Source organism: Felis catus, chromosome D3, assembly GCF_018350175.1.
Source record: "Felis catus isolate Fca126 chromosome D3, F.catus_Fca126_mat1.0, whole genome shotgun sequence".
Taxonomy (NCBI): Eukaryota; Metazoa; Chordata; class Mammalia; order Carnivora; family Felidae; genus Felis; species Felis catus.
Genome location: NC_058379.1, coordinates 16,767,827 through 16,795,107, shown reverse-complemented (window position 1 = coordinate 16,795,107; position 27,281 = coordinate 16,767,827). Strand labels below are relative to the sequence as shown.

The following is a 27,281-nucleotide window of genomic DNA, read 5'->3' as shown; positions in this document are numbered from 1 at the left end:
CAGTCAACCCTCGGAAGGATCCAAGGAACAGTGGAGATGAAAGGGAATTTGGTGTGAGCAGCTTAGCTAAATGAGGAAGATGATGAGCAAAAAGGCTCAAAATTTCCTAAATTAAGAGACTATCAAACTGACCCAGGAGGTAGTATGGGGTTAGGGACAGAGATGCCATTAGTTAACCTAAGACCTTCGGTAAGTCACTTTACCTGAGTGGCAATCAAGTTCCTTATCTGGAAAATGAAAGAACTGGAAGAAAACATCCCTATCATTCCTCCTTCCTTTAAATAATATCCATGAGTTTCTTCTATGGCTTAGCTACAGAGGGCTAGAAATACAAGCAGAGCCCATTTAAAGCAAAACCCTATAGATGTAAGCCCAGCTTTGCATGAAAAATGTCTTGGAGGTGGTGATTTGCTTTCCAAAAGGAATTCTTGCAAAAGGATATCATCCTGGTAGATAAGCAATAAATCCACTACACAAAGCGACTTACAGACACCTTTGCTCAACATCCTGTTTCTCAGTGGAAACAATCTGGGGCTCTGAACCAGCTGGTCCTAGTTGAGATTCTCTAACCTGATTCAAGAATTATTGAGGGTGGCAGGGGATACCCCAGTAGCAATGGGATTGACTTCAAAACCCACAATTCTGAAGGTTTAGAGACCACCAGAGAGAGGGCCAGATGCTCTCAAAGAGATGAATGAGTCCCTGGTCCTACGGCTGGGAAGGAACCTCAGCAGCAGCAGAGGCAAAGCCCAGCTCAACCCTCTTCTGATCCTACCAGCCCCAGGAAGGTCCGGTCACTCACATGCTGTGGATCTGTGCTTTTTATTTTGTAGCCCAGGAACTCTTTGGTTTCTTTCCTAAATCTTGTGCTAATTCCCAAACACAGCCCCCCATGCAGCTGTTAAGTCCCAACTTCAGCGCAGAGCCTGAGACACAGAAAACTGGGATCGGAGGGAATGTAGAGATTGAGGCAGGGAAACAGCTCTAGATAGAACCCACGGAAAGGGTAGCAAGCTTCAGATGCCCACCCCCTCCGTCCCCAACTCTGGCACAGATGGCAAGATGCCCCCTCCCCTGCCCCAGATCTTGGGAACTCCAGAAACATACCTTCCTTGAGAGATTTCTCAGTGGAGACTTGACACAGTTGCCCATCCTAAGCTGAGGCAGCCCCTCTCAGGATCCCCGGGTCCATGAAGGAGACTCCTGGGGACTAAGAGACCTTAGTCCCTGTCACGGCCAACCCCAGCCTCCATCTGCCTGCGCGGTTCTTCCTCCTGGACCGTTCTGAGCCCTCTCTCCTGCGCGCGTGCTCTCTTACTCGTCTGCCTGCTCCTGCTCTCTGATTTTTTTTTTTTTTTTTTTTTTTTTTTTTGTGGATTGTGTATATGTTTGTGTGTGTGGGTTTAACTTTCTGGGCACTTTCTTAAGGACATGAAGGCAGGAGGGGAGAGGGCAGGGCACAGAGAAAATCGCCTGGAGAGCTGATGGCAGAGGGCAGCAAGCTGGGGAAAGCTGCCGGATCATCTACATCAGATTAGAGCTCAGTCCTCTCTCCGGTTCATTTCCCTTCCCTCAGCCCCTCCTCTCCTGCTGCCAAATCTGCAGGGAGATTGCTTCAGGGAGGGGGGCCCAGAATGGCAGCTGCAGCTGGGAATTAGGCCAGCAGACCCAGAAGGGGAAGCAGGCTAGTTTGGGCTACCAAAGCCAGGGTGCCTCCCAGCTCCCAGCCTTGTGCTTGCATACACACACACACACACACACACACACACACACACACACATACACAAGAACTCAGGGACAGACACACATCCTAATTGCCCCCCGGCAATCACAGCTGGATTGAGAGCAGGCAGTTCCAGCTGAAGGCCTGGAAGATCCTGTGACATCCCCATCACGCTCCATTTTTCACACTTGCCTCGTTACCAAAAGGGGATGAGGCTCCGGGGCTGGAAGCTGAGCCAACAGCAGTGATCAGGTCCTTCGCTCCTTTTGCTATGTCAGGTCTCTCCGACCCAAGGGAAACCAAGAGACCACCGGGAGGGCGGGGGGCATGATGGAGGCAGTGCCGGTAGAGGTGTGATCCAGGGCTGTGACCCCTCTAACCATCCTCCGCCTAATCCTGAGTGAAGATCTGTCACAGGCTTCCTCTGGGTGCAAAGCTGAGAGGCTGCCCTTGTCAGAGTGGTCTTCGAGGTCCCACGACTGGAACTTTTTTAGGTGAGTGGCTCTTCCTCGTCCCTCTGGGTTCCAGGTTTGATGTGAACTCATCTCAAGCCTCAGATGTTACATTCAAGACCTACAGGCGGAGCCCGATGACCCAAGAGAGGAGGCGTCCCTGTTTCCCCCCTGCAGCCAGCTTTTCCCAGCAGGGGGCACCAGAGGTAGGTTGGGAAGGCGAACTCTTTCTCGGCCCCGGTGCAAAAACCCTTTCACAGGTCGCTGAAAGAGTTTTCAGTCCAGGGAGGCTGCTTTCCCAGGGATTTTTTGTCCAGCTTGAGTGGCTGGTCAGAAGCCCCATTAGGGGAGTGGGTGGGGCGCAGCCCAGAAGGTGCCACAGGCTCGCTCCCAGGGAGCCGGGGGAGGAAGTCCCTGGATAGCTCCTGACGTCTGCGCTGCTGCTGACGATGGAACGGTTTAATCAGGGGAGTTACTCAGCAGCCTTGTTTGGGCCAAACCTCCAGAGGGGGGTACGGAGAAGGAGGGGCAGCCCCTGAGGACAGAGGGAGGAGACCAGGGAGGCGTTGACTCCCAAAGGGCAGGAAAAACACCGGGGAGATGAAACAGATGAGTGAGCAGCTAACATAAGTGCCTTCTCCAAAGACGTGTTCCTCCAGAAGAGAGCACAAAGCAGCCTCTCTGCGGGGCAGGGGGGTCAGGGTCACGAGACTCAGGTGCATGAGAAGGGTCTGCCAGCTTCTGACTTCTCACATTCCAGAGCTTCTGTTTCCTTGCCTGGAAAAATGGGGTTTCCCCTTATCTTGCTTCTAAAGCAGATGTGGGCAAGTACCCGGCGCATGGTAGATACTCAGAGAGTAATTATTAAAATGGAAGGAGGAAGTGACATTTGTCCAGTGTTTGTGTGCCAGTCACTGTGCCTGGCTCTGGGAATGCTATGGGGAGAACAAGATAAACATGGTCCCTGCGTTCAGGGAGCTTACGCTCTAGCAGGCAGGCAAGAGCTATTAAAGAGCTAGGAAGGCACTTATTTAATTACATTTCAGGTAAATGCGATGAAGGGGAAACACAAAACCTCCGAGAATGTGAGACAGAGGAATCCGACTTAGTCTGGGGGTTTCGGAAAGACTTGGAGGTCAAACCTAGAACACCAACCATCTGCAGACTCTTGAAAAGCTGGGGCTCACCAGGGACCCCAGAGGGAAGTTGGGTTAGGTTCCAGGTACAGACCCAGTTCATATTAACTACCTGGGCAGATACACGGGAAGGCAGCCACAGCATCAAGCAGAGATTCTCAATGCTAGCTGAAGCTGAGAATCTCTGGGGAGCCTCCCCAGAGATTCTGGTTTAATGGGTGTAGGTAAGCTCCAGACATTGGTGGTGTTTAGTGCTCCAGGTAAATGTAACCTGCAGCCAGTGTTGAAGACCACTGACACGGATGCTAAGATCTTGGAAAGCAGAGGCCGGCAGACCTGGTTCAAATCTTGCCCTTCTGCCTAGCAAACTCTATGACCTTGAAAACTTGTGAATCTCTTTGAGCCTCAGTTTCTTTATAAAATGGGTACACTAATAACCCTTCCCTCTTGGGCTGTTGTGAGGAGTTAATGAGATAATACACACACAAAGGGCTTGGCACAGTGCCAGGCACCTAGAAGGTGCCCCTTCCCTTGCCCAGGATTGATCTTAAAGGGCCAGCTGTGCGCTCCCTTCCCCCATACTCAGCAAAACACCCACTCAGTCAGACCTGGTGACTTCTGCCCCCTGCAGGCCAGTCCAGAGCACAGCCCCCATTTGTCAACCTTGGAATATGCCTGTCCTTGGAAACAGGAGCCGGGAAATGGCAAAAACAGGCCCCTATGGAAAAAGTCATGCACTTTGAAGAAATCCCATCCTTCTTCAGGGGGAAGGATGCTGCTAGCTTGAGGCTTAAGGCAGCAAGGGATTCAGGGATTCTAACTCAGAGCTTGCTTAAGCTATTTTGGGCTGGACAGGTCAGGTTATGGTGGTCCTGAGTGACCATAGGATAACTGGTGATCTAGAGGGAGCAGGTGGCTTGACCTTTAGGAGAAATTTTTTAAAAGGATCGGGGCACCCGGGTGGCTCAGTCGGTGGAGCGTCCGCCTTCAGCTCAGGTCATGATCTCACAGCTCCTGAGTTGGAGCCCGCATCGCATCGGGCTCTGTGCTGACAGCCCTGAGCCTGGAAACTGCTTTGGATTCTGTGTCTCCCTCTCTCTCTCTCTCTGCTCCCTCCCCGACTCGCTCTGTCTCTGTCTCTCAAAAATAGATAAAAACATTTAAAAAAAAATAAAAGGATCAAACAGTGGGGGCTTCTCTAAGGAGCATATCATGTGGCCCCACCTTCCCATCCCTCTTCACTGGGACAGCAGCCCCTGGGCCTCCAGAAGCCTACACTTTGAGTTCTGGAATGGAATAATAGGATCAGAGGGATGAGAAGGATAAACCCTTTGCTGATTATTCCTGATTAGGAGGGAGGCTGGCCTCTAGCCCTGATCAGTTCTATCACCAGCATTTGAGCTTGGATGACAGCCCGGTGCGAACACACTCAGGGAAAGCTGGGTCATAACCTAAGAGGTGCTTTGTGGATGTTTCTGACAAATAGGAAACACACTTATGTGACTCCCCACCGAACTGGCATGGAGCAGCACAGGCAGGTTCTTCAGAGATCACAGCCCTGCCATTTACTTACTGTGTGACCTTTGGACAAGCCACTCCCCTCTCTCGAGCCTGTTTCCTCATCTCTAAAATGGGGGTGGGGGGAGTGGGGGGGGGATAATGCCAACCTTCACAGACTGCTGTGAAGATAAGATCATGAGAAGATACTTTGGCAAATGTTTAGTGAGCTCCTGACGGAGGTCTCAGGCCACTCTTTTTGCTTCCCCAAAACAGCTAAAGGCCAAAGCGGATGTCCTGGAGGACTGTATAGGATTGATATTAACCCCAAGCTGACCTCCTCTTTCATTTTCCCCAGGCCCCCGATGAAAGGCAAGAGGGTATCCCAGCCCTCCGAGAGAGCAGTAGGGAGAGACTGGGCAGGGCAGGAATGAACAAAATACACAGCCCTCATCCTAGGAACACAGACCTAGTACGATCGAATCTATTAGGACCCAAGCTTCCATATAGTCTCCCTCCCTCATCTGAACTATAGGAACTAAGAAACCTCTGCAGACCAGAGGCTAGAGATACTGGTCATTTGCTCATTAGATATGGTGATCATGTTATGTGCAAAGCAGTTTGGGAATTGGGCTAATCTAGTCAAATCAGAAGAGATGTCTCTATGGGTAGAAAAAGGGAAAAGATGGAACAGAGCTGGGGGTTTTATACACAGTTGCCTCCTCTACAAGGGGTGTTTCTTCCTCAGCTTAGACTAAGGAGCAGAAAAAAAAACCAAACCAAAACAAAACAAAACAAAAAAAAAAAAAAAACGTTCTTAAAATAGTTTTACAAAACCCAATGCCAAGAGTTGCCCCAAATCATGCCTATTCTGAGTTAATGTCTCATGCCGCATCTCTCTAGGCAGCTGGGTAGCATGTCCTCAGCTGGCCACAAAGAGGGTACTTGGGAAGGTCTCTTGTCATTCAGCTCATTTAATGGCCTTTCTTGCCCTGCTCAGAGACAGCTTTCAAAGTATCTTACACAGGCCCACATTCAGATAGTTACTCTATTAACAATAACATTAATGAAGGCTGCCCTTTTTTCCCAGCACCTACTCAAGCCAGGCATTTTGACATCCTTAATCTTGTGTGACCCTCATTAATAGCTCTGCAAGGTAGTTTTTGTCAGTCTCATTTCTGGAGGAAGAAACCCAGACCAGAGGGAGAGAACAACAGACCCAAGGTCACAGCAATGGGAAGTGACCGACTTGGGACTGGAATTTGCAACTCTTCTGTCTCCCACACCACCATTCCCTGGCTCCACCTCAAAACCACATCATCTCCTTGCAGGCAGTCAGGCAGCTCTAGGAGGTCACTGAAAGCATCCTGATTCCTGTTCCCCCTAACGTAGGAGTCTAGCTTGGTCCTTTCAGTGTCACTTTGAGCCCTGGCTCTCCCTGACTCTATTGCAAATGGAAAGAAGAAGGTCCGGGACAGCACTTAGCAGTTAATCAACAATAGCAATAATAACTAATATCGATAGTGCCCTTGCTCTGAACCATGCACTCGGCCAAGATCGGTACACATCTATCTCCATGTTCCATTTAACTCCCCCGAAATCCAGTGAAGTACTATGATTTCCCCAGTTTTGCAGGTAAAGACACAGAGGCTTTAACGAGGTTACACAATTTGCTTAAGGTTAAAAACAATAACAGAACTTGGGAGACGTGAGAAATAGACCTCCCCAGGCCTATGTTTTGCCCTAAACAGATTCTATCAGAATGTTTTTGTATTCAGAATCCCATTTCCCTTCTCTTGGTCCTGGCCCTGTCTCTAAGGACAGAAATCCCAAAGCAAAGAGAAGTAAAGAAGACTGGAGACCCTGACACAAAAGTCCCAGGTTGGGTTCCGTTGTTATTGCTGTTGTTGTTCAAGCAGATGTCTGAGAGCTGTCAGCAGGAAGCCCACACTGAATGTGCTGAGCTTTAGAGAAAAAGTCTGCAGCTCCAGAGGCAAGAGCTCCCACATGGAGGTCGTAAATATTTGATGGGACCTTCCAGCCCTTCCTGACTCAGGTGACCCCGGTGACATTTCAGAACACTGGGCTGGAGACTATTAATGACTAAGAACGTAGAAGGAGGATGGAAAGCAGGCGGCTGAAATGCTCTGAGCTCCCAAAGGGCCCATGAAGGCAAATTCTGGGAGACTGGAAAAAGAAAAGACTCTTTTTCTAGGAACGAAGGCACAGTGCTAGCAAAACAGCCAGAAAATGTGTGCTTCCGGGCCCGTGACCTACCCCTCCACACTGCTAGATGGTGAGCTCCCAAACAGCCAGCACCGCAGCTATCTTGTCCGCTGTTGGCTCCCTGGTCCCAGCAAACGCTGGGGCAAAGTAGATGTCCCCAAATATCGGATAAATGTTTGAATAGATGTCACTGACTCCACAGCCCAGACCCACTCCACCTCAACATGTCGCTGCACTAACTCTCAAAGCCCTGCATCCAAATCTCTACTCTGGAGAACTGCTTCCAGCTAACTCGGCTAACGAGGGCTCCCCACAGGAACAAAGCCACACACTGCTGCCCTATCACACCACACAGCAGCCCCGCGCAACCCGAATCCACGTGCAGCTGCCTTCATGTCAGACCTCCGCCGGCATCAGCCACCACGGAGTAGTGTTTTGAAAAGGAATGTGCAGATCTGAAGCAGAACACACACGGCCTCCGTGGAATTCGGATCCAGCATGGCAAGCCAGGAGCTTGAAACGGCTTCTCTACACTACATCCTAGCACAGAAACACTCAGGGCCCCTCTTCCTCCAGACACCACGCAAACTCTCCCATCAGACCTCTGCATTACACCCCTCCTCGGCTGCCGCAGAACTGCCTCAACGCTGTGCCAATGAGTTTGAATTAATTATGGACTCAGCACTAGAGGAAACCCTGGCTTTGCGCAGGAGTTCACAGTTCCCTTCTGAGAACCTCTCTCCCCAGCAGCACATCCCAAACTGTAGACCTAGATTAGGGAACGGATGCTCAGCTGCCAATGACCCTTGACAGAAAGGCCTTGAGGAAACCAGAGTAGCCACTGGTGACCCCCTAGTGACCTTCCTGACCCTAGAATGCACATCAACTCAGGCCAGGGTGTTATTCCACGTTCTACAACTTGACAGCTGCCCACCCGCCATCCTAGTGACATCCCTGGAGTGACAACTTCTTAAATCTCCCCAAAGTTCCGATGTGAGCCATAGCTCTGTGTAGCCCCTCTATGCCCACCCAGACCCTTCTCTTTTCTCACATTTTTCAGTCTCCATCTAGCTCTCCAAACTTTTCCCAGGTCTCTGGGGCCACGACAGCTCATGACTAGTGTCTTCCATCCCCAAGCAAGGCTGTGTGCCCCCGCGGTAGCTATTCTTGACTCCCAGACTCCAAACCCTTTGCTCCCTTGGGTGGCTCACTGGCAGTCTTGGCTGGAGACCGGAGTTGGCGCCACCTGCTCGGAGCGCCCCTCCGGACCCCTGCAAAAATCTCCAGACGGTTTGCGGCTGTCGTTCCCTTCCAGGACTGGCCTATTCTGGCAGGTGGAGGGCGGCGAGGCGCTGGTGCCTCGCCCAGAAGAGGCCCGGAGCGTGGACAGCGCACAGGGTGCTGAATCAGGCACGGGGGAGGCGGAGTGCCGGCCAGGGCGCAGGGCTGCGGAAGGACTACGGGGAGCGTGACTGGGGGGCCGCGGGCAGCGGGAGGAGGGCTGTGGGCGCGCGCAGCCGCGGCAGGGTCCCGAGCGCCTTTCCCGGGAGCGCGGACGGGAGGCGCGGCCCTTACCTGGCCGAAGGCGGAGCTGAGCATGGGGCGCAGCTGGTGGAGGAACGGGTCTGCCTCGGACGCGGCGGCTGGAGCTGAGTCCCCGCGACCCGGGGCTCGCAGCGAGCCCCGGAGGCCGAGCGCCGGGGACAGCCCCCGTTCCTCCCCATCCCGCCCGCGGGCCGGCGGCAGCGGCGACGGCGGCGAAGGTCGGGACGCCGCGGTCGGCAGCGCCTCCCGGGGCCTGCAGTGCGCCTGGGGGAGCCCGCGCCTGCTCCCCCGCGAGCCCTCCTCTCGCGGCGCCGGCCGGCACAGGGGCCTCCGCGAACTGGGGTCCCCGGACGGCGGCGGCGTGCCCGGGCCGGTGCCGGGCAGCCGGCGGCCGGGCAGCCCTGGCTCCCGGGCAGGGCCGTGGCGGGGAACCCGGCTGCCCCCGCTGGCCGCCGCCGCCTTCAGCAGCGATGTCTTGGACTCGCTTTTGGCGATGTGCGAGCTCATCGCGGCGGGGCCCGCGCTCGCATGGCCCGGCGGGGGCGGCGCGGTGCGGCGCGGCGCGGGGCCCCCGGCGGGCAGAGAGCGGGGCGCCCGGCGGGAGCCAAGCCCGAGGACGCGCTGGAGGCGGGCGCCGTCCCCCGGCCGCTTAAATGCGGCCCCGTCGCCGCCGCCCATGTGACAGCGCAGCCTCTACGCCCGGAGCCCCGAGCTTCCCGGCGGCTGGCGGTGCGGATCTGGGGGGGCTGCCGGCTGTCCCCGGAGAGCCCACCCCCGGCTCCTCGGCGGCCCAGGTACCGCCGCGCCCCGCCCCTTTCCCCGCCCCGCGCTCGTGAAGCCCCGCTTCCGGGCGGCCTCTGGCGGCGGAGGGGGCACTGCGGCGCGGCGCCGGGAGCGCTAGGGAAGGGGTTCGGCGAATGGCCCCAAAGATGCCCAGACCTTGGTAGGCGGCAGTGCCTCTTAACGCGCCCGGAGGCTCCCACAGTGACCCGGAACCGCTGGAACTTCCAGAAATGCAGGCGGGGTGCACTCCCCAGGGGGTACAACTTTGGAAACGAGGAGAGAGAGGTGCCATGAACCGGAGACCCAAGAAGGGTGAAGGCACTCCAGGACAGCACTGTGTAAACAGACACCGGAGCCAGAATGGCGTGGAAGGACACCGCTGGAAGGAGCGTCTATGGGGCGCTTCATCCCCTCCAGTACCACGGAGTGTGACCAGGATGACCCTGGTAAATCAGCCAGAGAGTTTTCAGTTGTCAAAGCAGAAGAGAAGCCAGGTGGCATCAGTGTAACCTGGACTTTGCAGGGCCTGGTGATGATGAAATCTCAGGTAGGAGCCATTTGCTACCCCTCCAGCTGTTGCCCCCCTCCCCCTTGCCTTCGTGTCTTTCCAGATGTTAGACAAATTCCCGCTCTTGGTGGGCAGCCAGGGAGTCACAAAGGCCTGGTTTGAATCTCAGATCCCAGCTCTGCCACTTACCATCTGGGTAACTTGGACAAGTGTCATCAACCTCTTGGACCTTGTTGGTTTTTTTTTTTTTTGGTTTTTTTTTTTTTTCCCCCTCTCTCTTCTCTAAAATGCAGGTAAATGATCATAACCAACTCCTCGGTAACATCCAATGATGCCATACACATAAAAGGCCTGGCCGAGGGCTTAGAATAGGGCCCACGTGCAGTTAACCTAGTTCCCTTCCCTCTACACCTTATGAAGCCCCATCTCCCACTCTTGTTTAGTAATGGGATACTTGAGATTTGAAGGGAAGGGGGTGGGATGGGAACCTCCCAGGATCTCCCTGTTCTGGTCTCTGGCCCTGATGCCATCCATGCATGAGAATTGGGCTCATCTGATCACTGCTCAGCCTCAAGAGAAGGATAGATGGACAGACTACGAATATGTTACACTTCACTCATGCCAAGGGTTCACCCTACTCTGCACTGCCTGCTTCTTTGACATACCCATATGCAAGGAATTAAGAAAAAAAACAAACAGAATGGGCAGGAAAAAGCAACAGCCAGAGGCCAAAGTGAACAAGGAAAGTGTGGCAAATTGTTCCCCAGCTCACCTATGAGGGACTGAATTGGCATATCAAAGCCACTTGGGCTCCTAAAGCACAAATACTGAGGCGAGCTGGGGTCCAGCAGCCCAGGAGCCTCACTGCATCATCCACTCAGATATGAAGGGCATAAAGGGCCCACCCTCTCACAGTTTGGGACCAATCAATGCCTCACCTGTTCCAGCCCTCAGAATAATCGGTGTTCAGCAGGATTAACAGCAAGTGCACACTCTGCATAAATCACAGGAGATAAAATACCTTATCAGGGTCCCTTAGTTGCTGATGAGAGGCAACGAAGGGTATTTGGAATCCCTGCTGTGCCGCTCTTGGTCATCTTTCCGAAATTCCCGAATTTGCTGGCCAACACCTCTGTCCACAACCGATTTCTGGAAAAGTAAGGGACCTGGTTGCATCACCTATGATATTAGAGTAAATAAAAGCAATTAAGATTATGTTCATGGAGCCAGTGGATAAAACACTTGCACTCAGATCCTGGGGAATCCTGGATATATGCCAAGGTTCCATTTCATTTGTAAAATTTGCTGATTTGTTCGTTCACTTAAAGATTTCTAGAACCGGGCACTGTGCTAGGCACCTGATATACCAAGATTCATCCACGTAGTCAACAAACACTTGAGTGCCTGTTATTTGCCGGGCACTGTTCTAGGTATCAGAGACATGGTGCTAAACAAAACAGTCTCTATCCTCAGTGACAAGTGAACCATAGAAATGCATGGGAAGTTGATGGTGACACACTGGTGGCATTTAGTGCTGTGAAAAGAAATAAAGCAGGTAGGAGAGGAGGGCTTAATGGAGGAGGTTCTCTTGGACAGTGATTACGGGGGACCTCTCTGAGGTGGGGACATTTGAGCAGGGACCACAAGGAAGTAAGGGAGCAAGCCACGTACATACCCAGGGGAAGAGCTTTCCTGGCAGAGGGGAGATGATTCAAAAGTCCCAGGGAGAGAACAGCTTGGCATGTTCGAGAAGAAGCAAAGAGGCAAATGGAGCTGGAGTGAACAAGGGGGAGGGTGGTACAGGTGAAATTAGAGAGAAAGGGCCAGACAGCCAAGGACTTTGGGTTTTTTCTAAGTGTGAAGGGAAGCCAGCAGGCCTGCAGGCTTGTGGTAGAGGAGTGGCATGTGGTTGTTTACATTGTTATAGAGGATCATTGGCTGCTTCGTGGCAGGTCCCCTGTTGGACGGCAGTCTGGCAACATGGATCCAGTCAGGTGCTGTCACGCGGAACAGGTGGGAGAAGGTGGCAGTTTAGCTAGAGTGATTGGGGGCAAGGGGTGAGCAGCGGTCAGATTTGGGAGATATTTAAAGAATGACAGTAAGATTCAGTCCCTGCTCTCAAGGAATTCACAGGAAAATCAAGAGAGAATGAAAGCCACTATAATGTAATGGGAAACAGGCAATAAGGGAAAGACAGGCTGGGTTGAGCAGCACCTTCAGGGGGGTTGGGGAAGGCGTTGGAGAAGGTGACATTTGAGCCGTGTTTGGAGAAGTGAAATTCCACCAGATGTAAAAGGAAGGTCATTGCAGGCAGGGGGAACAGCTTACGTGAAGCCTTGGGAGCATGAGGCTGCACGGTGTGTTTTGGAATCATTCGGCGGGTGGGGGGGAGGGTGGGGGACGAGGAAGATAGCCCAGAAAAGTGGTTGGAACAAGACTGGGAAGGAATTTGAATGTGACATCATTCAGGAGCAAGTCCTTTATTCTATCAACAGTAGAGAGGCCTGGAAGGCTTTGCAAGTAGGTACCAGACACAGGCAGAACTGTGTTCTGATGCATTATGGTGTAGACTGGAAGGACCTTAGGAAATGCGGTTCATTCATTTCACAAAAATGAGCAAGTGCCCACCATGTACACTATGCATCAGGAAGAGAGCAGTAAACAAATGACCATCCTGCCTTTCTTTATGGATTTTAGGTCTGGTGGGGAGGTAATAAGAACTAAATGTAGCGGGGCGCCTGGGTGGCTCAGTCGGTTGAGCATCCAACTTCAGCTCAGGTCATGATCTCACAGTTTGTGAGTTCGAGCCCCACATCGGGCTCTGTACTGACAGCTCAGAGCCTGGAGCCTGCTTTGGGTTCTGTCTGTCTCTCTCTCTCTCTCTCTCTCTCTCTCTCTCTCTCTCTCTCTTTCCCTCTGCCATTCCCTGCTCACACTCTGTCTCTCTCTCAAATAAACACAAAAATAAAAGAGGACTAAATGTAGAGGCTGGGTCAGATTCAGGAAATATTTCAGAAGTACCATCATAAAGACAGGAAAGTTCTGCATGTGGAAAATGAGAATGGCTTGCCTTTCTGATTGTGAGATATAATGGGGATATAGTTACTGCAAAGGATCCTGCCATGTAGAAATAATTTTTAAATAATCCATATGGATTATATATATACATATATACCCTTTATAGCTTTAAGAGCATCTCCACATAAAATTTCTCCCTTGCCCTTAAATGTTTTACAGATTGTAATTATTAAATAATTACATGTTGTAATATTATTTGACTCTATAACCCTTGGCCAAAGTTCTGCAAAAGGATAGCCGCTTTGGAGCACTGGAAAAACATCCTAGCATACGAGTGCAGTTAAATAGAGATAATACGTCCGAGACCACGGCACCAGTCTAGAGAGAAAAGTGTGTGTAGCTGTCTGTATGTCTTAATTTCTAAGAGAATCCATTCAGAAGGAGTCAGGCAGGGTGAAAGGCAATATTCTTTTCTTTTTTTAGTTTTTGAACGTTTATTTATTTCTGAGAGAGCACGAGGAGGGAGGGGCAGAGAGAGAGGGAGACACAGAATCTGAAGCAGTCTCTAGGCTCTGAGCTGTCAGCACAGAGCCCAATGTGGGGCCCGAACTCACGAACTGTGAGATCATGACCTGAGCTCAAGTCGGTCACTTAACCAACTGAGCCACCCAGGCGCCCCAGGGCAAAATTCTTAAAAATGTACCTGGGTCTCTCATTTAACACCTGTCACTCTGATACCGTCATGTCCCTGTAGCAAACTCCTCTAAAAAAACTGTACTTTCCTGACCAGGACGGTGTGTCATATTTAGAGTCTAGAAAAAGGCTGTGGAGCCTTTGCACAGTGGTGCTTAAATTAATTCTCCATGACGTTTCCCGTCTAGCTCACTCCTTTCTGCTGTTTTCAGAATCAGAATCCGCACTTAATCTCTCCCTTGTTTTCAGATGACAAAATCTCTCTGTTAGGTTTCAGAAAGCTGGGATTACAAAATGTTCTTATGGCTTTAAGTCCTCTGTGGTGATTGGAGAACTCAGGAAAGGATTGGATGAGATTTTGGTTTTTGGGTTTTGTTTTTTTTTTTTTTTTTTGGTGGGGAAGGGGCAGTCAGTGGACTGAATAGGGGATTCCTTTGTGGAAATCTGCCTTTGGACCCAAATGTTCATCACTTAAGAGGATTCCAAGATTTTTAAAATAAAATGAAAAGAGATGTGGGTTACAGGCATATATGCATGTGCCAAAACCGCACTGTGCATGGAAAACTGCTCCGTGGACACATTGTAACTCAATAAAAAGATAAATCGGACAAGCAAGACAGGCAGAGCAAAAATAATACCGACAAATAGAGCCAACTACTGGACTGTCTTAGGGATGTGAGTTCTGATTTTTCAAAATAATAGCAGCTAAACTCAGTCAGTAAGAGCCTCTGACGTGAGGCCAAGGTTGTCACGAGCTGATTCCTATGTAGGCCATTTGCTCGCCACGGTTTTGTGGGGGCAGTTGGTACCACTCATCCTACTAGCAAGTTCTGTATTTGTTTCCTGGTTTCAAGGGCGAAGGAGAGAGAAAGTATAGAGCAGGGAAATTCGGTCCCCTATGGATGACTGGTGAGGAGTTACCATCTTTTTTGTTATTATTATTGAAGTACAGTTACACCCTATGTTACAGTAGTTTCAGGTGTACGACGTAGGGATTTGACAACTCTATACGTTATGCGGGGCTCATCACCAGTGTAGCTGCCATCTGTCACCAGACAATGTCATTACAGTACCACTGTACTGTATTCCCTGTGCTGTGACTTAATTCATTCCACAACTGGTTACCATCTTCTTCTAAGAACAGCATATCGGATCTCCAAATGTTAGAACATATCATCACCATCAGTCTCATTCAGAATGCTCCTCGCTTTCCTTCTTTTTTTTTTTTAATGTTTGAGAGAGAGAGAGAGAGAGAGAGAGAGAGAGAGCAAGCACGAGTTGGAGAGGGAGACACAGAATGTGAAACAGGCTCCAGCCTCTGAGCTGTCAGCACAGAGCCTGACGCGGGGCTCGAACCCACAGACCATTGGATCATGACCTGAGCTGAAGTCGGACGCTCAACCGACTGAGCCACCCAGGCGCCCCTCACTTTCCTTCCTTAATCCAGAGCAGTTCTTAGCCTCTCTGAGATCTTGATTGGATGCAGGAGTGATCACTCCGCACTCCCACCCTCAATGCCTTACTCCTTTAATACAGTACCACACACCCCTATACTCAATTGGTGGAGATATATACCATCAGTATACAACACACTGGAAGTTACCATTACATCCATGCAGTTTCCATTAGCTGAAATGCAACCCGTGTTCGGGTGACCTAACAACACTCCAGCCACATGGCCTCCTTTATTATCTGTCTCTCCCACTAGACTGTATGTTCCATGAAAGCAGAGACAGGCCTGATTTCGTCACTCCGGGATATCCAGCACTTAGCACAGGAACTGCCACATTACAGGTGTTCACCTAATACTTAGTGAAGGAGTAACAAATCAAAAGAAGCAAAGCATTGCTGTTTTCATAGAGATGAGTCTCCTGTGCTTGGACTCAGCGGAGGGGGTGGAAATGGAATTGAAAGATGATTCTGCATGGTTTGGTTTTCCCTTTCAGACAGATCATTTCTGTTGTTCGTATATAGAACCTGGGTCCTGAGTGACCAGCCAGCACAAAAGTACATGTGACCTTTAAGGACCCGGCATGTTTTTGCCACAGGCAGGAGGGTTCTATGTTTTAATTGCCTGGAGGTTTCATCCAAAATCAGAGTCAGCCAACAGTGCAGTCTGTGAACAGGGCGGTTACATCTGTGGCACTTGGAATTGTGCCCGGTCCCACACCGAGCAGACCTCCCCGGACCGCAAGGTTGGAAACAATGTGGGTTCAGCAAAGAAAGCTCACCTTGCTGCGGGGAGTGGCCGGGCTACTCATAAAATTACCTGAACTAAGACCCTCTCAACAGACTTAAGTATGAGCAGAGGGATGGGAGGCACTGGGAGCTCACAGATGGAACTATTTACCAACTCATGTGGAAGTATTTCGGTATTTTAACAATTGAAAGGCACCACCAGCACCCATCAGCTGATTTCTGGTCCTGAGCTTCAGCAGAACCATCCCCACCGCAGGATGTCTGAGAAGCCGCCTGCCTTCTCGGAAGCTGCCGTTTCCCAGTTTGCAGATGAGATGTACAGGCAACATCTTTGCCCGGACATCTAAACATCGCGGTTCTGGCCGGCAGGACCTTGACGGGAGGCCCCTCGCCTTACAGAGTTCTGAGATAATTTTCCTTTAGTGAGGCTGACATCACTGACCTAAAGGTGGGTTCTAGGCAACTGCCCTATCTGGAGAACAATCATTCCTGCTGGTAAATGAGTCACTGGGAGAGAGAGAAATTGAGACACCTTATGAAGCAGAGCTCTGCTCCCCCAGAACTGACACAGCCCCGTCCTGTCCCCGGGCTATGTGTAACCCAGCAACAAAGATGTATACCGGGACCAGGCTGGATGAGGAAGGTCTGGAGCTAAAACCCCAAAGACGCTCAGCCTTTAATGGAGAAGGGCTTTTAGAAAAGATCTGGCAAATTCTCTGCCCTTTCAACTTCACTTTCTGTTCTCTTTTTATCTGCTTTCAGCATTTCCAATTAATCTTGGAATGAGAGCCCAAGGCAAGAAGCCAGTGGTGCCTGAGGAATGCTAAAGAGCAAACCGATCCAGGGAAACAAATGCCAGCAAGGGACCCCACAGCAAAGAGACAGACACTGTGAGCATCTCTCCCGTTACCATGAGGCTTGCGAGGCGTGTGCGCGGGTCTCCGCATTGGCACCATCTGCCAATTCCTCAGGAGGACAGAACAAACCAGCGAGGCATGAAGATTAGATTATGTAACGCTTGAGGATTGCTGTTTTCAAAGAGGAAACAAATGGAACGAATTGATTTGCTTGTCAGAGTCATGTCACTAAAGGAGACCCGTTCCCTCCTCCTCTGAGAGGACCTCATTAAAGAGGGACACGATTTCACAGATTCAGACCATGTGAGACCACAATTGACTCCATTCATAAGAGCAAGTCTAATTTCCAGAGTTGCACTGATAAATCCCACTCTGCTTGCCTGAAAAATGACTATTCAGCTACCTCCTAGGTACCAACATGGCAAGGAATTTCACTGTTGCCAGTGGCCAGCCACAAGATTCAGAACCTTTGAGCTTTGCCTGAACTGAACTCACTTGCTTCTGGGGGAGCAGTACCTAATTTTGAGACCGGTGGGGTCGTGTTTACTATTCAGAGCTCTAGACAGGTGCTTTGATAGAGTGGGGATGTGTTCTTAAAAATACACGCGTCAGTAACATTGTATGGTGACAGATGGTAAAACTCCACTCATCTTGGAGAGCACTGAGTAATGTATAGAATTGTTGAATCACTATGTGGTTGCACCTAAAACTAATATAACATTGCATATCAACTATACTTTGATAATAATTTCTTTTAAATACATGCATCGAGAAGGAAAATTCATTGCATGTCTAGGATTCTTTTGCCATGGCTGGGCTTCTCTCAAAATGCCCAGCACAATACTTTTTTATAGTATGGTCAGTAGAAGAATGAATGAATGAATGAATGACCCTGAACTTACTGCCATAGGTGCCATTCCCAAAGGTTTCATTTTCTTTTTTTTTTTTAATTTTTTTTTTAACGTTTTGTTTATTTTTGAGACAGAGAGAGACAGAGCATGAACAGGGGAGGGGCAGAGAGAGAGGGAGACACAGAATCAGAAACAGGCTCCAGGCTCCGAGCCATCAGCCCAGAGCCCGACGCGGGGCTTGAACTCACGGACCGCGAGATCATGGCCTGAGCCGAAGTCGGACGCTCAACCGACCGAGTCACCTAGGCGCCCCTCATTTTCTTACTAAAATATTTAAACGTCTTACTAAAAGATTTAAACGTCAAGTCTTCGCTCAACAAGGAAATGAAGTCTTCTATAACAGGTATTTTCCAATTGCCCCTTCAGGTCCACTTTTCTACCCATCCTACATCAACTCACTCCTTAGTCCTCTTAGCTTCCAGCCAATGGGAGGCAGCAGCAGAGGCGTGGAGGGCAGAAGGAGGGTGAGGTCAAAGTATTTATTCCCCCAGTTCCCTCCCTGCCAGATCGCCACGGGTTGGTTGTGCTATTGATAATAGCTCACCACCGCTCCTTGTCAAGGTGGCCCTCTCTTCCTGGGTTCTGTCATTTCTCCCTCCTTTGAACTTCCAGACCTAGAGATGATAAAGACTGGGGCACCTGGGTGGCTCAGTGGGTTAAGCGTCCGACTCTTGGTATTGGCTTCAGGTCATGATCTCTTGGTTTGGTCTCGTGGGTTTGAGCCCTGTGTCGGTGCGGAGCCCGCTTGGGATTCTCTGTCTCCCTCTCTCTCTGCCCTCCCCCACGCGTGCCATCTCTGTCTCTGTCAAAATAAGTAAACAAATTTTAAAAAAAATGACAAAGACCCCAGCTATTACGAGCCTCTTGGATACTGCACTATCCTTATGGTTTCCCTACACCTTACCAACCCTTGCATATAGTGTCTCTATTAAATCCTCCCCTAATTATCTATTTTGAGTGTGCCATCTGTTTCTTATGCAGACCCTGACTGATACACGTACCACATGTGTCAGCCTGTTCTAGGCCCTGCACCGCAGTGTTTTTAAAAAGTAGCAAAATTAATAATACGATATGCTACTACTTTGTACTTATTCTCAATGTTCACCTTCTCACAAGGCTATAATAACAACTTAAAGATAAAACCTAATTCCTCTTTACAACATAATTGTGCAGTAGAGTTTGTATGAGCTAAATATAATTCGGAGAACAAGCTTTTTCGTGTCATCAAAATTCATGTTAACAACTATAAAGGGAGAACTGCAGAACTGATGCCCTTGAGATTTAACAGAAAACATATTCCAGTATTGAAATCAATCACACAGATATTCAAAAGCCTACTAGGTGGCCAGAAAGGTGCTGATCTTAAGTGAGAAACAACACAGACGTGGGCTCTCACTTCGCGCAATTTGTTCCTGTTTTACACGCTAAACATACTCCTAAAAAGTTGAATACCAATTGTGTTTCCATAAATCAAAAAATAGTTGTATGATCATGGTGAGCGTATTCTTCAAATAATAACTTGGGAAAATAATCACCCTTTGATCTTTTGAACAGATTTTTTGTCCATCCAGAGTACTTCAAAAGAAATTTATCTTTGGTCTGTAGGGAAGATTGGTCTCCTTCCGTGCTCCTGGAATAGGAAAAATTGTGGAATAGAATTTAGAGGAAAGATAAGGGAAGTACCATTTATAGACCACATATAGAATGCCAGGCAGTTTGCATCTGTTAGCATATTTAATCCTGGAGGTATATACGTATTCCATTGTTCCCTTATTTGCTACTTCTAAAAAAAAAAAAAATTAGAATGGCAGGTATGAATTCAAAATCCATTTTTTTTTTTTTAACAAGAAAGCAAAGCAAAAACATTCAATGCAGGACTCTAAAGATCATATTACTCCTCAGCGTCGCTGGCTTCCCACTGCTTAGGATCAAGTCCAAAATTCTTTACACTGTCACTGCTCCCGCCTCAGTTCTCTCCACCAGCCAGGCTTCTTCCCACTTGAAGGCCTTTGACCTCTGTTGCCACATCTGTCTGCAACCTCTTCTTCTCCCTTCTTTTCCAGGCTAACTCATACTCATCCCTCTGGTTTCGGCTCAGTTTACACTTCCCAGGGAATTCTGTCCCCCCAGCTGGGCCTGTGTCACTGCATCCCTAGTGCCGAACACCAGAGAAGGGCTGAACGCTCATTTGTGCCCCGTCGCAACGAATGGGCAAGGGTTGCCCAGCGGGGCTGCCCAGCCTCATGGGGGCCAGATCTACCATTTCCCCAGGAGGGGGTTGCCTTCGCCCCAGGCGCCTGCCAAATCCTCCCTCAAAAACGGAAAGGCCAAAAGAACCTCCTTTGAGGTTCAAGAAGGTCTTAGCTTTCTCTCTCCCCATCAAGCGGACCTACAGTCGCTCCAGGACCCTCTAGCTGAGGTGAGAACAAAACGGCCCCACGTATCCCAACAGGGTCATGACCTTCCTCCCGCCTCACAACTGCCCTCTTGTATCAGCCACGTGACGCAGAAGCTGCGCATGCGCCGGAGAAGTGTTCCTCACGGGATCTCTCTTCCCTAGCCCAGATGTTGGGGCATTTCAACCTGGCCCGCTTGAGGGCTGGCAGAATTAGGAGTGGGGTTTGCGAGGTCACTTGGGAGGCCAAGGTGGGGTTGGGTTGCATTGAGCATAGCCCAGTAGCAGGCACTGGGCTAAAATATCTCATTGAATACTCCCAATGCCTTTGTGTAGTGTAGGGATTGATATGTCCGTTTTACAGATGGAGAAACTGAAGCTCGTGTGGCAAAAACCAGGGACTTGTCTAATGACGATCCTCGGATTTGAACTCCATTTTCTGTCTCCCAGACACCAAGTCTTCTTATGTCCTTGATCATCCTTCAACAGTAAAGGGAGGGATGCCCTCTCTCCTTCCCTGTTGAACCTCAGGGATTCATGTCCTGGCTGTGTGACTCTGGGCAAGTCATGTCACCGCTGAGCCTCAGTTTCATCATCTGTAAGATGACAGTATTGCCCTCTGGCCATTACTTACGAAAATTAACTTTTTTTAAGGTTATTTATTTATGTTGAGAGAGTGCACACAACAGCAAGGGAGGGGCAGAGGGAGAGAGAGAGGGAGGGAGAGAGGGAGAGAGGGAGAGAGGGAGAGAGGGAGAGAGGGAGAGAGAGAGAGAGAGAGAGAGAGAGAGAGAGAGAGAGAGAGAGACTCCCAAGCAGACTCCGAGCTGTCAGCACAGAGCCCGACATGGGCTTTAACTCACAAACCTGGGGATCGTGACCTGAGCCGAAGTCAAGAGTCCAGCGCTTAACTGACTGAGCCACCTGGGTGCCCTGAAAATTAACTTTTCTAGAAAAAAATTTGGTCATGCCTACCAGATGCCAGGTACTGCACTAGGTAGGCCTGGGGTGTACCAAAGCAGAAGAGATCATGTCATTAAAAGATAGTGTATAATAGGAGATGCTAATAAATTCCAAAGCCCATCAAGAATATATACAGGAGGTTACATAATGGCAAGTGTCATGAAAAAAAATTGAGCAGGGAAAGGGAATAAGGAATGTATTGCATGGGCACAGGTTTAAGTAGAATGGTCAGGGAAGGCCTCATGAGCAGTTGGCATTTGAGCCGAGACCTGAGGAGCTGAGGGAGGAAGACCTGCCAGAGATTATTCTAGAAACCTGGGAGAGTTTGGACCCATCTCCCATTAAGAACAGATGAGATCTAAAAATGGGCCTGGCATCCCCATTGAAGCTTGCAGTTCTGTGGGCTTCCCTCATTGGAAGGTGGGAAGCTCTACTGTGGGTTTCTCACAGCTGGTCCTGGGGAAGTGGAAACAGCCTGTTACAGGTATAGGGATTCACAGTCAACAAGCCTCTTCCTTGCATCTCCAGAGAAGCAGGTGTTTCTATCAGTTGACTCAAGAAGGGTCTGCCATGCCCTTGGAAATTTCTACTTTCTGCTCCATTGAAACCAAAAAGAAGCAGGAAGACAGGATTAGGACCTGTGCTGACATTTTTCTGGAATGTCCTATCTCAGCCAGGTTCCCAAATACATGTTGAGGCTCATTCACACAAAGGCATCTGCTCAGAACCCCTAACAGATACGAGAGTGCTGGCACGCACCCGCTCCCAGGCTTGAACACTTTGCACGGAAAAGTCGAGTCTGGGAGAAAAATATCAAGCCAGGCCTTGGGCAGCTCTCCTTTTAGCAAGTATTCTGAAAAGAATCCTCAGGAGCCAGGCTGAAGGGATAGAGCCCTAGGACTGCCCAAACTGGGAGGCCACTGAGTCCAATAGACCGAGGCCCAGAGAGGTGAAGTTAGCTGCCCAAGCTTACCCAGCAAGTCCAAGAAAATCTCAGTGAACTCATGCAGTCAACAAAAATGTTTTGAGCACTATATATGCACCAGGCACTGTTCCTGACACTAGGTGTGAGGCAGCGATCAAAACAGACAACAATTCCTACCCTCTGCAATGGACATTCTGATAGAAGGAGAGAAACAATGAAAGGATAAACTGGTCATACATGTAGTATGTTAGATAATGGAACTGTCATGGAGAAAAAACATGAGCAGAGAAACAAGGAATGTATTGCACGGGCTCAGTTTTTTTTTTAATTTTTTTCTTAATGTTTATTCATTTTTGAGAGATGGAGAGAGACAGAGCATGAGTCAGGGAGGGGCAGAGAGAAAGGGAGACACAGAATCCGAAGCAGGTTCCAGGCTCCGAGCCGTCAGCACAGAACCCGACGCGGGGCTCGAACCCACAGGCTGTGAGATCATGACCTGAGCTGAAGTCGGAAGCTCAACTGACTGAGCTACCCAAGCGCCCCTGGGCTCAGTTTTAAGTAGAATGGTCAGGGAAGGCCTCACAAGAAGTTGGCATTTAAGCAAAGACCTGAAGGGGCGCCTGGGTGGCTCAGTCGGTTAAGCGGCCAACTTTGGCTCAGGTCATGATCTCGCGGTCTGTGAATTCGAGCCCCGCGTCGGGCTCTGTGCTGACAGCTCAGAGCCTGGAGCCTGTTTCAGATTCTGTGTCTCTCTCTCTCTGACCCTCCCCAGTTCATGCTCTGTCTCTCTCTGTCTCAAAAATAAATAAACATTAAAAAAAAAAAAAAAAAAAAAAAGGCCTGAAGGAGGTGAGGGAGGGAGACACGCTGGTCTCTGGGGGAAGAGCCTCCCAAAAGGAGGAAAGAGAGTGGTGGCCCCAAGGCAGGAACATACCTAGTGTGTTCCTAGGAGCAGCAAAGAGGCTTCTGGAGTGAAGTAAGCGTGAGAGAGGGTAGGAAGTCAGAGGAAGCAGGATCCAGATGGTGTCTGAGCTTTGTAGGCCACTAGGAGGACTTTAGCTTTTACTCCGGATGAAAAACCACTGGAGAGTTTGGGGCAGAGAAATGACACGAGCTGACCCAGTAAAAAAGCCTAGAGCTGCTGCTCTTCATTCACTCACTCAGCCATGTCCTAGGTGCCAGGCACTCTGCTGGTGACAAGCCGGACAGCCTCAGAGTGAGCCACGGGGCACTTGCGTGTGCATTTTGTGCTGACTGGAGAGTCCAGAGCAAAGAGAAAGGAGGCTCAGCTGGTGGCCTTCCCCCCACCACTTGCCTTCCCCGCCTGGCCCTGCAGCCTGGGCAGAGGGGCCCCAGGTAGCTGCAAGGCTCCATGCTCCAGAGGCTGCTAGAACCTGCGGGTTATAAATAGCATCTCCTGCGCTGCGAATCGAGCTGCTCTGAGTGAGTCAGAAGCTTGGAGCCACAGCCCCTCAAACTGCAACATCACTCCCTAACCCCACCACCCCACCCCCGGCTCCCTCACTGGCCTCTTCGTCAAGGCCAGGCCTCTGCTTCTCACCAGGACCCCCTCTGACCCTGTCACTCCCCACTTACCCCAGGTTGTACCTCCTGGAGCACTAGGAAGCCCACTGGTTCCTTAGTTCCGAGGGGCAGGATCGCATGATGTTGAAACACCCAAGATCTGGAGCCCACCTGGATTTCAGGCACAGCGCTCTCTTTTCTGACTGTGTGACCTTAGGCAAGTCACTTCCCCCTTGGGCGCCCCATTTTCCTCATTCATAGTAATAATAGTATTATGATAATAATAGGATATTATGGTAGTATGATGACGCTGATCATGACAGTACTTACTTTGTGGAGGTAGTATGGGGATTCACCAAGATACCCCACCTAGAGCGCTTCGCCCAGAAGCTGGCATATACTAGCTGTTCAGTGAATGGAATGATAGTCCCTGTGCTCAACTAGATTGGAATCCAGAGAAAGGTAACGATAAGTAAGAAAATGGCAGCTTCAGTCATTCTGCGGCGAATCTACCTGTGTTTGAAGTTCGGTTCCTGACTTATGTTGCAGGATCCCTCATACTCGTAACCGAGCACATTGCACCATCTCCATCTTACGGAGGAAGGAACTGAGACTCAGAGAGAGAGCTGTGTGACTGTCCAAGCCGCACGGTGCCGATGCCAGGTGAGGCGGAATCTGGTGTCAGCAGAAAGGCATAGCCTGGTGAGGGCCGGGGCGGGGGGTGTGGTGGGTGCAGGTGGCCACGTGTTCCTAGCCCACCCCATATCTGCATACCGCTGTTGGGGGGGGGGAGGGGAGCAGGCAGGTGGGGGTGCAAAATATCTCTGCTTCCTCTGACATCCCTTCCGCTTTCCTGAGCTGAGAAGCTCTCTGCCACCCCACCCCCCAAAGCTTAGACTAGCTCTCCTCTGGGTGATATTGAGTGAAACTCTCTCTACTAACAGCTTCGCCAAAGATCTGTCTGTTTAAGAATTTTTATATGTCACCCACATTGTTTAAAGAGGAAGGTGATAGGGGGGCACCTGGATGGCTCAGTCAGTTAAGCGTGTGGCTCTTGATTTCAGCTCAGGTCACGATCCCATGATTCGTGAGATCGAGCCCCCGTGTCGGCAGGGCTGTTAGTGCAGAGCCTCCTTGGGATTCTCTCTCTCCCTCTCTCTCTCTGCCCCTCCTTTGCTCTCTCTCTCTTTCAAAATAAGTAAATAAACTTAAAAAAAAAAAGACGAAGGGGATAGTGATAATTTGGCTTCACTGACACCCCCACTTTGATCCTACAGGATTGTGTCTGGTTACCCTCCCCCCCCCCCCCGGCAAATCCCAGGTTCCAGAGACATCCCTGTAAGTCCCTTCTTCCTCCATGCTGAAAGTCTTGTAAAGTAGTAGAAAGGGCATGCATTTGGGAGTCAGACAAATCTGGGCTCCCTTCTGGCTCTGTCATTCCCTGCTGTGTGAGCTCAAGCAAGTCACTTTACCTCTCTGAGCCTCATTCACTTATCCATTCATTCAGCAAATGCATACCCAGCAACGTCAACCATGGACCAGGCTCTGCTGTGGCTCCTGGTGCTGGAGCCGTGGATGAGAGAGACAGAACCTCTGTCTTCATGGGGGCTTTCGTTCTGGCCGAGTAGAGGAGAGACATAAGCAAACGATTTCAGAAGTGATGTGTGAATGAAGACAATGAAACCAGGCAATGCACTCATAACTGAGGTGGGGGCGAGGGTGAGCTCTCTCTCTATCATCAGATAAGGTGGTCTGGGAAGAGGTGATGGTGATTCTTCTGAATAATGAGAAGGAGCTGGCTGGGAGACCTCAAGGCAGAGGGGAGAGGAGGCATATGGGCCTCAGGAAGGGAGTGGGTTTTGTGTTGGAGCCGGCACGGTGGGAGTGAAGTGAGCCAGGGGGACAGGGCGAGGAGATGAGGTCAGAGAGGTAGGCAGGGGCTAGATCACAGGGTGCCTAATGACGAGCATCCCAAGTTTGTGCACTTGTGCGCATTTGGTGAGATGATGCATCATCTACACAGGGCCTGGCATACAGTGGGTGCTCGATACGCAGTAACTGTTATGATTCTGAGCCTTCCTTGTCTTCCACCACCGCCCAGGGACCCTCGTGTCCCTCCCCTGCCTCTCAACCCCCTTGACCCCACCGGCTCTCCCTGGTCCCAGGAAAAGGACAAGGACACTGGCAAGCATCATAGCAGGAAGGAGAAAGTAGTCCCCACCCTCCCTCACCCCTTCCCCCTCCAAACCCTCCCACTGCAGCCCAGTGATTTTCCTGCCTCTCACAGGCGATTTTATTAAACATCTCGAAAAAATATTCTCTCACTCCCTCTCTCTTTATTTATAAAAATCAACTTAACACCCTGCTCCTTTGTTCTATTTGGAAACTGGAACAGCCTGGTTTATATTTAGCCGAAATCCTGCTCCTTTCCCCACAGACTCCAGCACAGCCCAAAGAGCTAGAGGGGCTAAGGAAGGAGAAGAGGGGAGGCTGGGGGAGGAAAGGGTGCCGCAAAGGACAGAAGGGTCCCCCAGAGGCCCGGGGCTCGGCTAAGTCCAAAGGACCCGGAAGGGTAAGATCTGAAGAGTCCTTTCCAGGATTTGGGGTGCCCCAAGTCCAGGCTTGCCCACTCTCTAGTCCCATCCAGATGTCCCCAGAAGAAGAAAGACAGGGGAGATAGAATACAGAGAAGAGAAACCCCCAACCCCAACCTGGAACCAGGCTTGGAAAGGCAGTCAGTACAAGGCAGTCATTAGGGGTGTGAGTCCTGGTTCAAAGCCAAACTTTCCTCTGCCCCTCACTAGCTGCCTGCTCCTGGGGAAATTAACGTGTTCATTAGAGTGTGTGTGACACATACTATGTGCTTGATAAATGATAGTTATTGTTATTAATCACTGTCGGCTCAAGGAAACTGTTCATCTCCTCAAACTTCAAGGCTCTGCTCAAAAGCCGCTTCTTCCATGAAGTCTTCCCAGATTAAAACCTATCTGGTCAGCTAAGAGCAGTGGGCTAGACACTGGGGCTATGGAGAGGAATGAGCAGGAAGATATGGGGCCTCCAATGTGATCAGAAATGGACAGAGAACATACCAGGTTCCAGAAGAGACTTTAGCTCCACTTGGGCAAGGCCAATTCTCCTTTGTTCTCTGCTGTATCTGTAGAGCTAAAGACAGCACCTGGCACATGGAAAGACAGCATCAAATAGTGGTTAAGAATATATCTGGGTAGGGGCGCCTGGGTGGCTCAGTCAATTAGGCATCCAGCTCTTGATTTTGACTCAGGTCATGATCTCACAGTTCATGGGTTCAAACCTCACCTAGGGCTCTGAGCTGACAGTGCAGAGCCTGCTTGGGATTCTCTCTCTCTCTCTCTCTCTCTCTCTCTCTCTCTGCCCCTCCCATGCTCACCCTATCAAAATAAATAAATGAACTTAAAAAAAAAGAATATATCTGGGTAAAGAAATTGTGTTATGTCCATACAATGAAATACTATTCCTCCATAAAAAGGAATAAAGTACTTAACACATGCTATAGTGTTAATCAACCTCAAAAACGTTATGCTAAGTGAAAGAAGCCAGATGTGTAAGGTCACATACTGCACAACTCCATTTATATGAAGCGTCCAGAATAGGTAAATCCATAGGGAAAGAATGCAAATTGATGGCTGCCAGGAGCTGTGAGGGAGAATGGGAAGTAACTTCTTAATGGGGTGCAAGGTCTCCTTTTGGGGCGATAAAAGGTGTTTTTGGAACTGGATAGAGGTGGTGGCTGTGCAATGCCACTGAATTGTTCACTTCAAAAATGGTTAATTCTGGGGCGCCTGGGTGGCTCAGTTCGTTAAGTGTCCGACTCTTGGTTTTGGCTCAGGGCTCAGATCATGATCTCATGGTTCATGAGATCGAGCCCCTCATCGGGCTCTGCGCTGACA

The 27,281-nt window shown here is 50.1% G+C and overlaps 1 protein-coding gene across 6 annotated transcripts in view; it reads right to left on the bottom strand.

The window, feature by feature from the left end:
• Positions 1 to 27,281, bottom strand: part of CABP1 (calcium binding protein 1) — a 57,538-nt gene that overhangs the window by 11,638 nt on the left and 18,619 nt on the right. The window contains exons 2-4 of one of the 6 annotated variants that reach the window (XM_045042245.1): positions 26,445 to 26,530; positions 19,084 to 19,178; positions 10,892 to 11,049 (exon numbers count right to left, since the gene is read on the bottom strand). Coding sequence is in view for 4 of the 6 variants with exons in the window: in XM_023241491.2 (XP_023097259.1) it covers positions 8,610 to 9,257 (648 nt within the window). In the remaining 2 variants the exon portion in view is untranslated. Of the gene's footprint in view, positions 1 to 1,107; positions 3,865 to 8,085; positions 8,465 to 8,609; positions 9,325 to 10,891; positions 11,050 to 19,083; positions 19,191 to 26,444; positions 26,531 to 27,281 lie in introns of those variants that run through there. The other 5 variants (XM_045042246.1, XM_023241491.2, XM_023241492.2 and 2 more) reach the window with 5 other exon arrangements.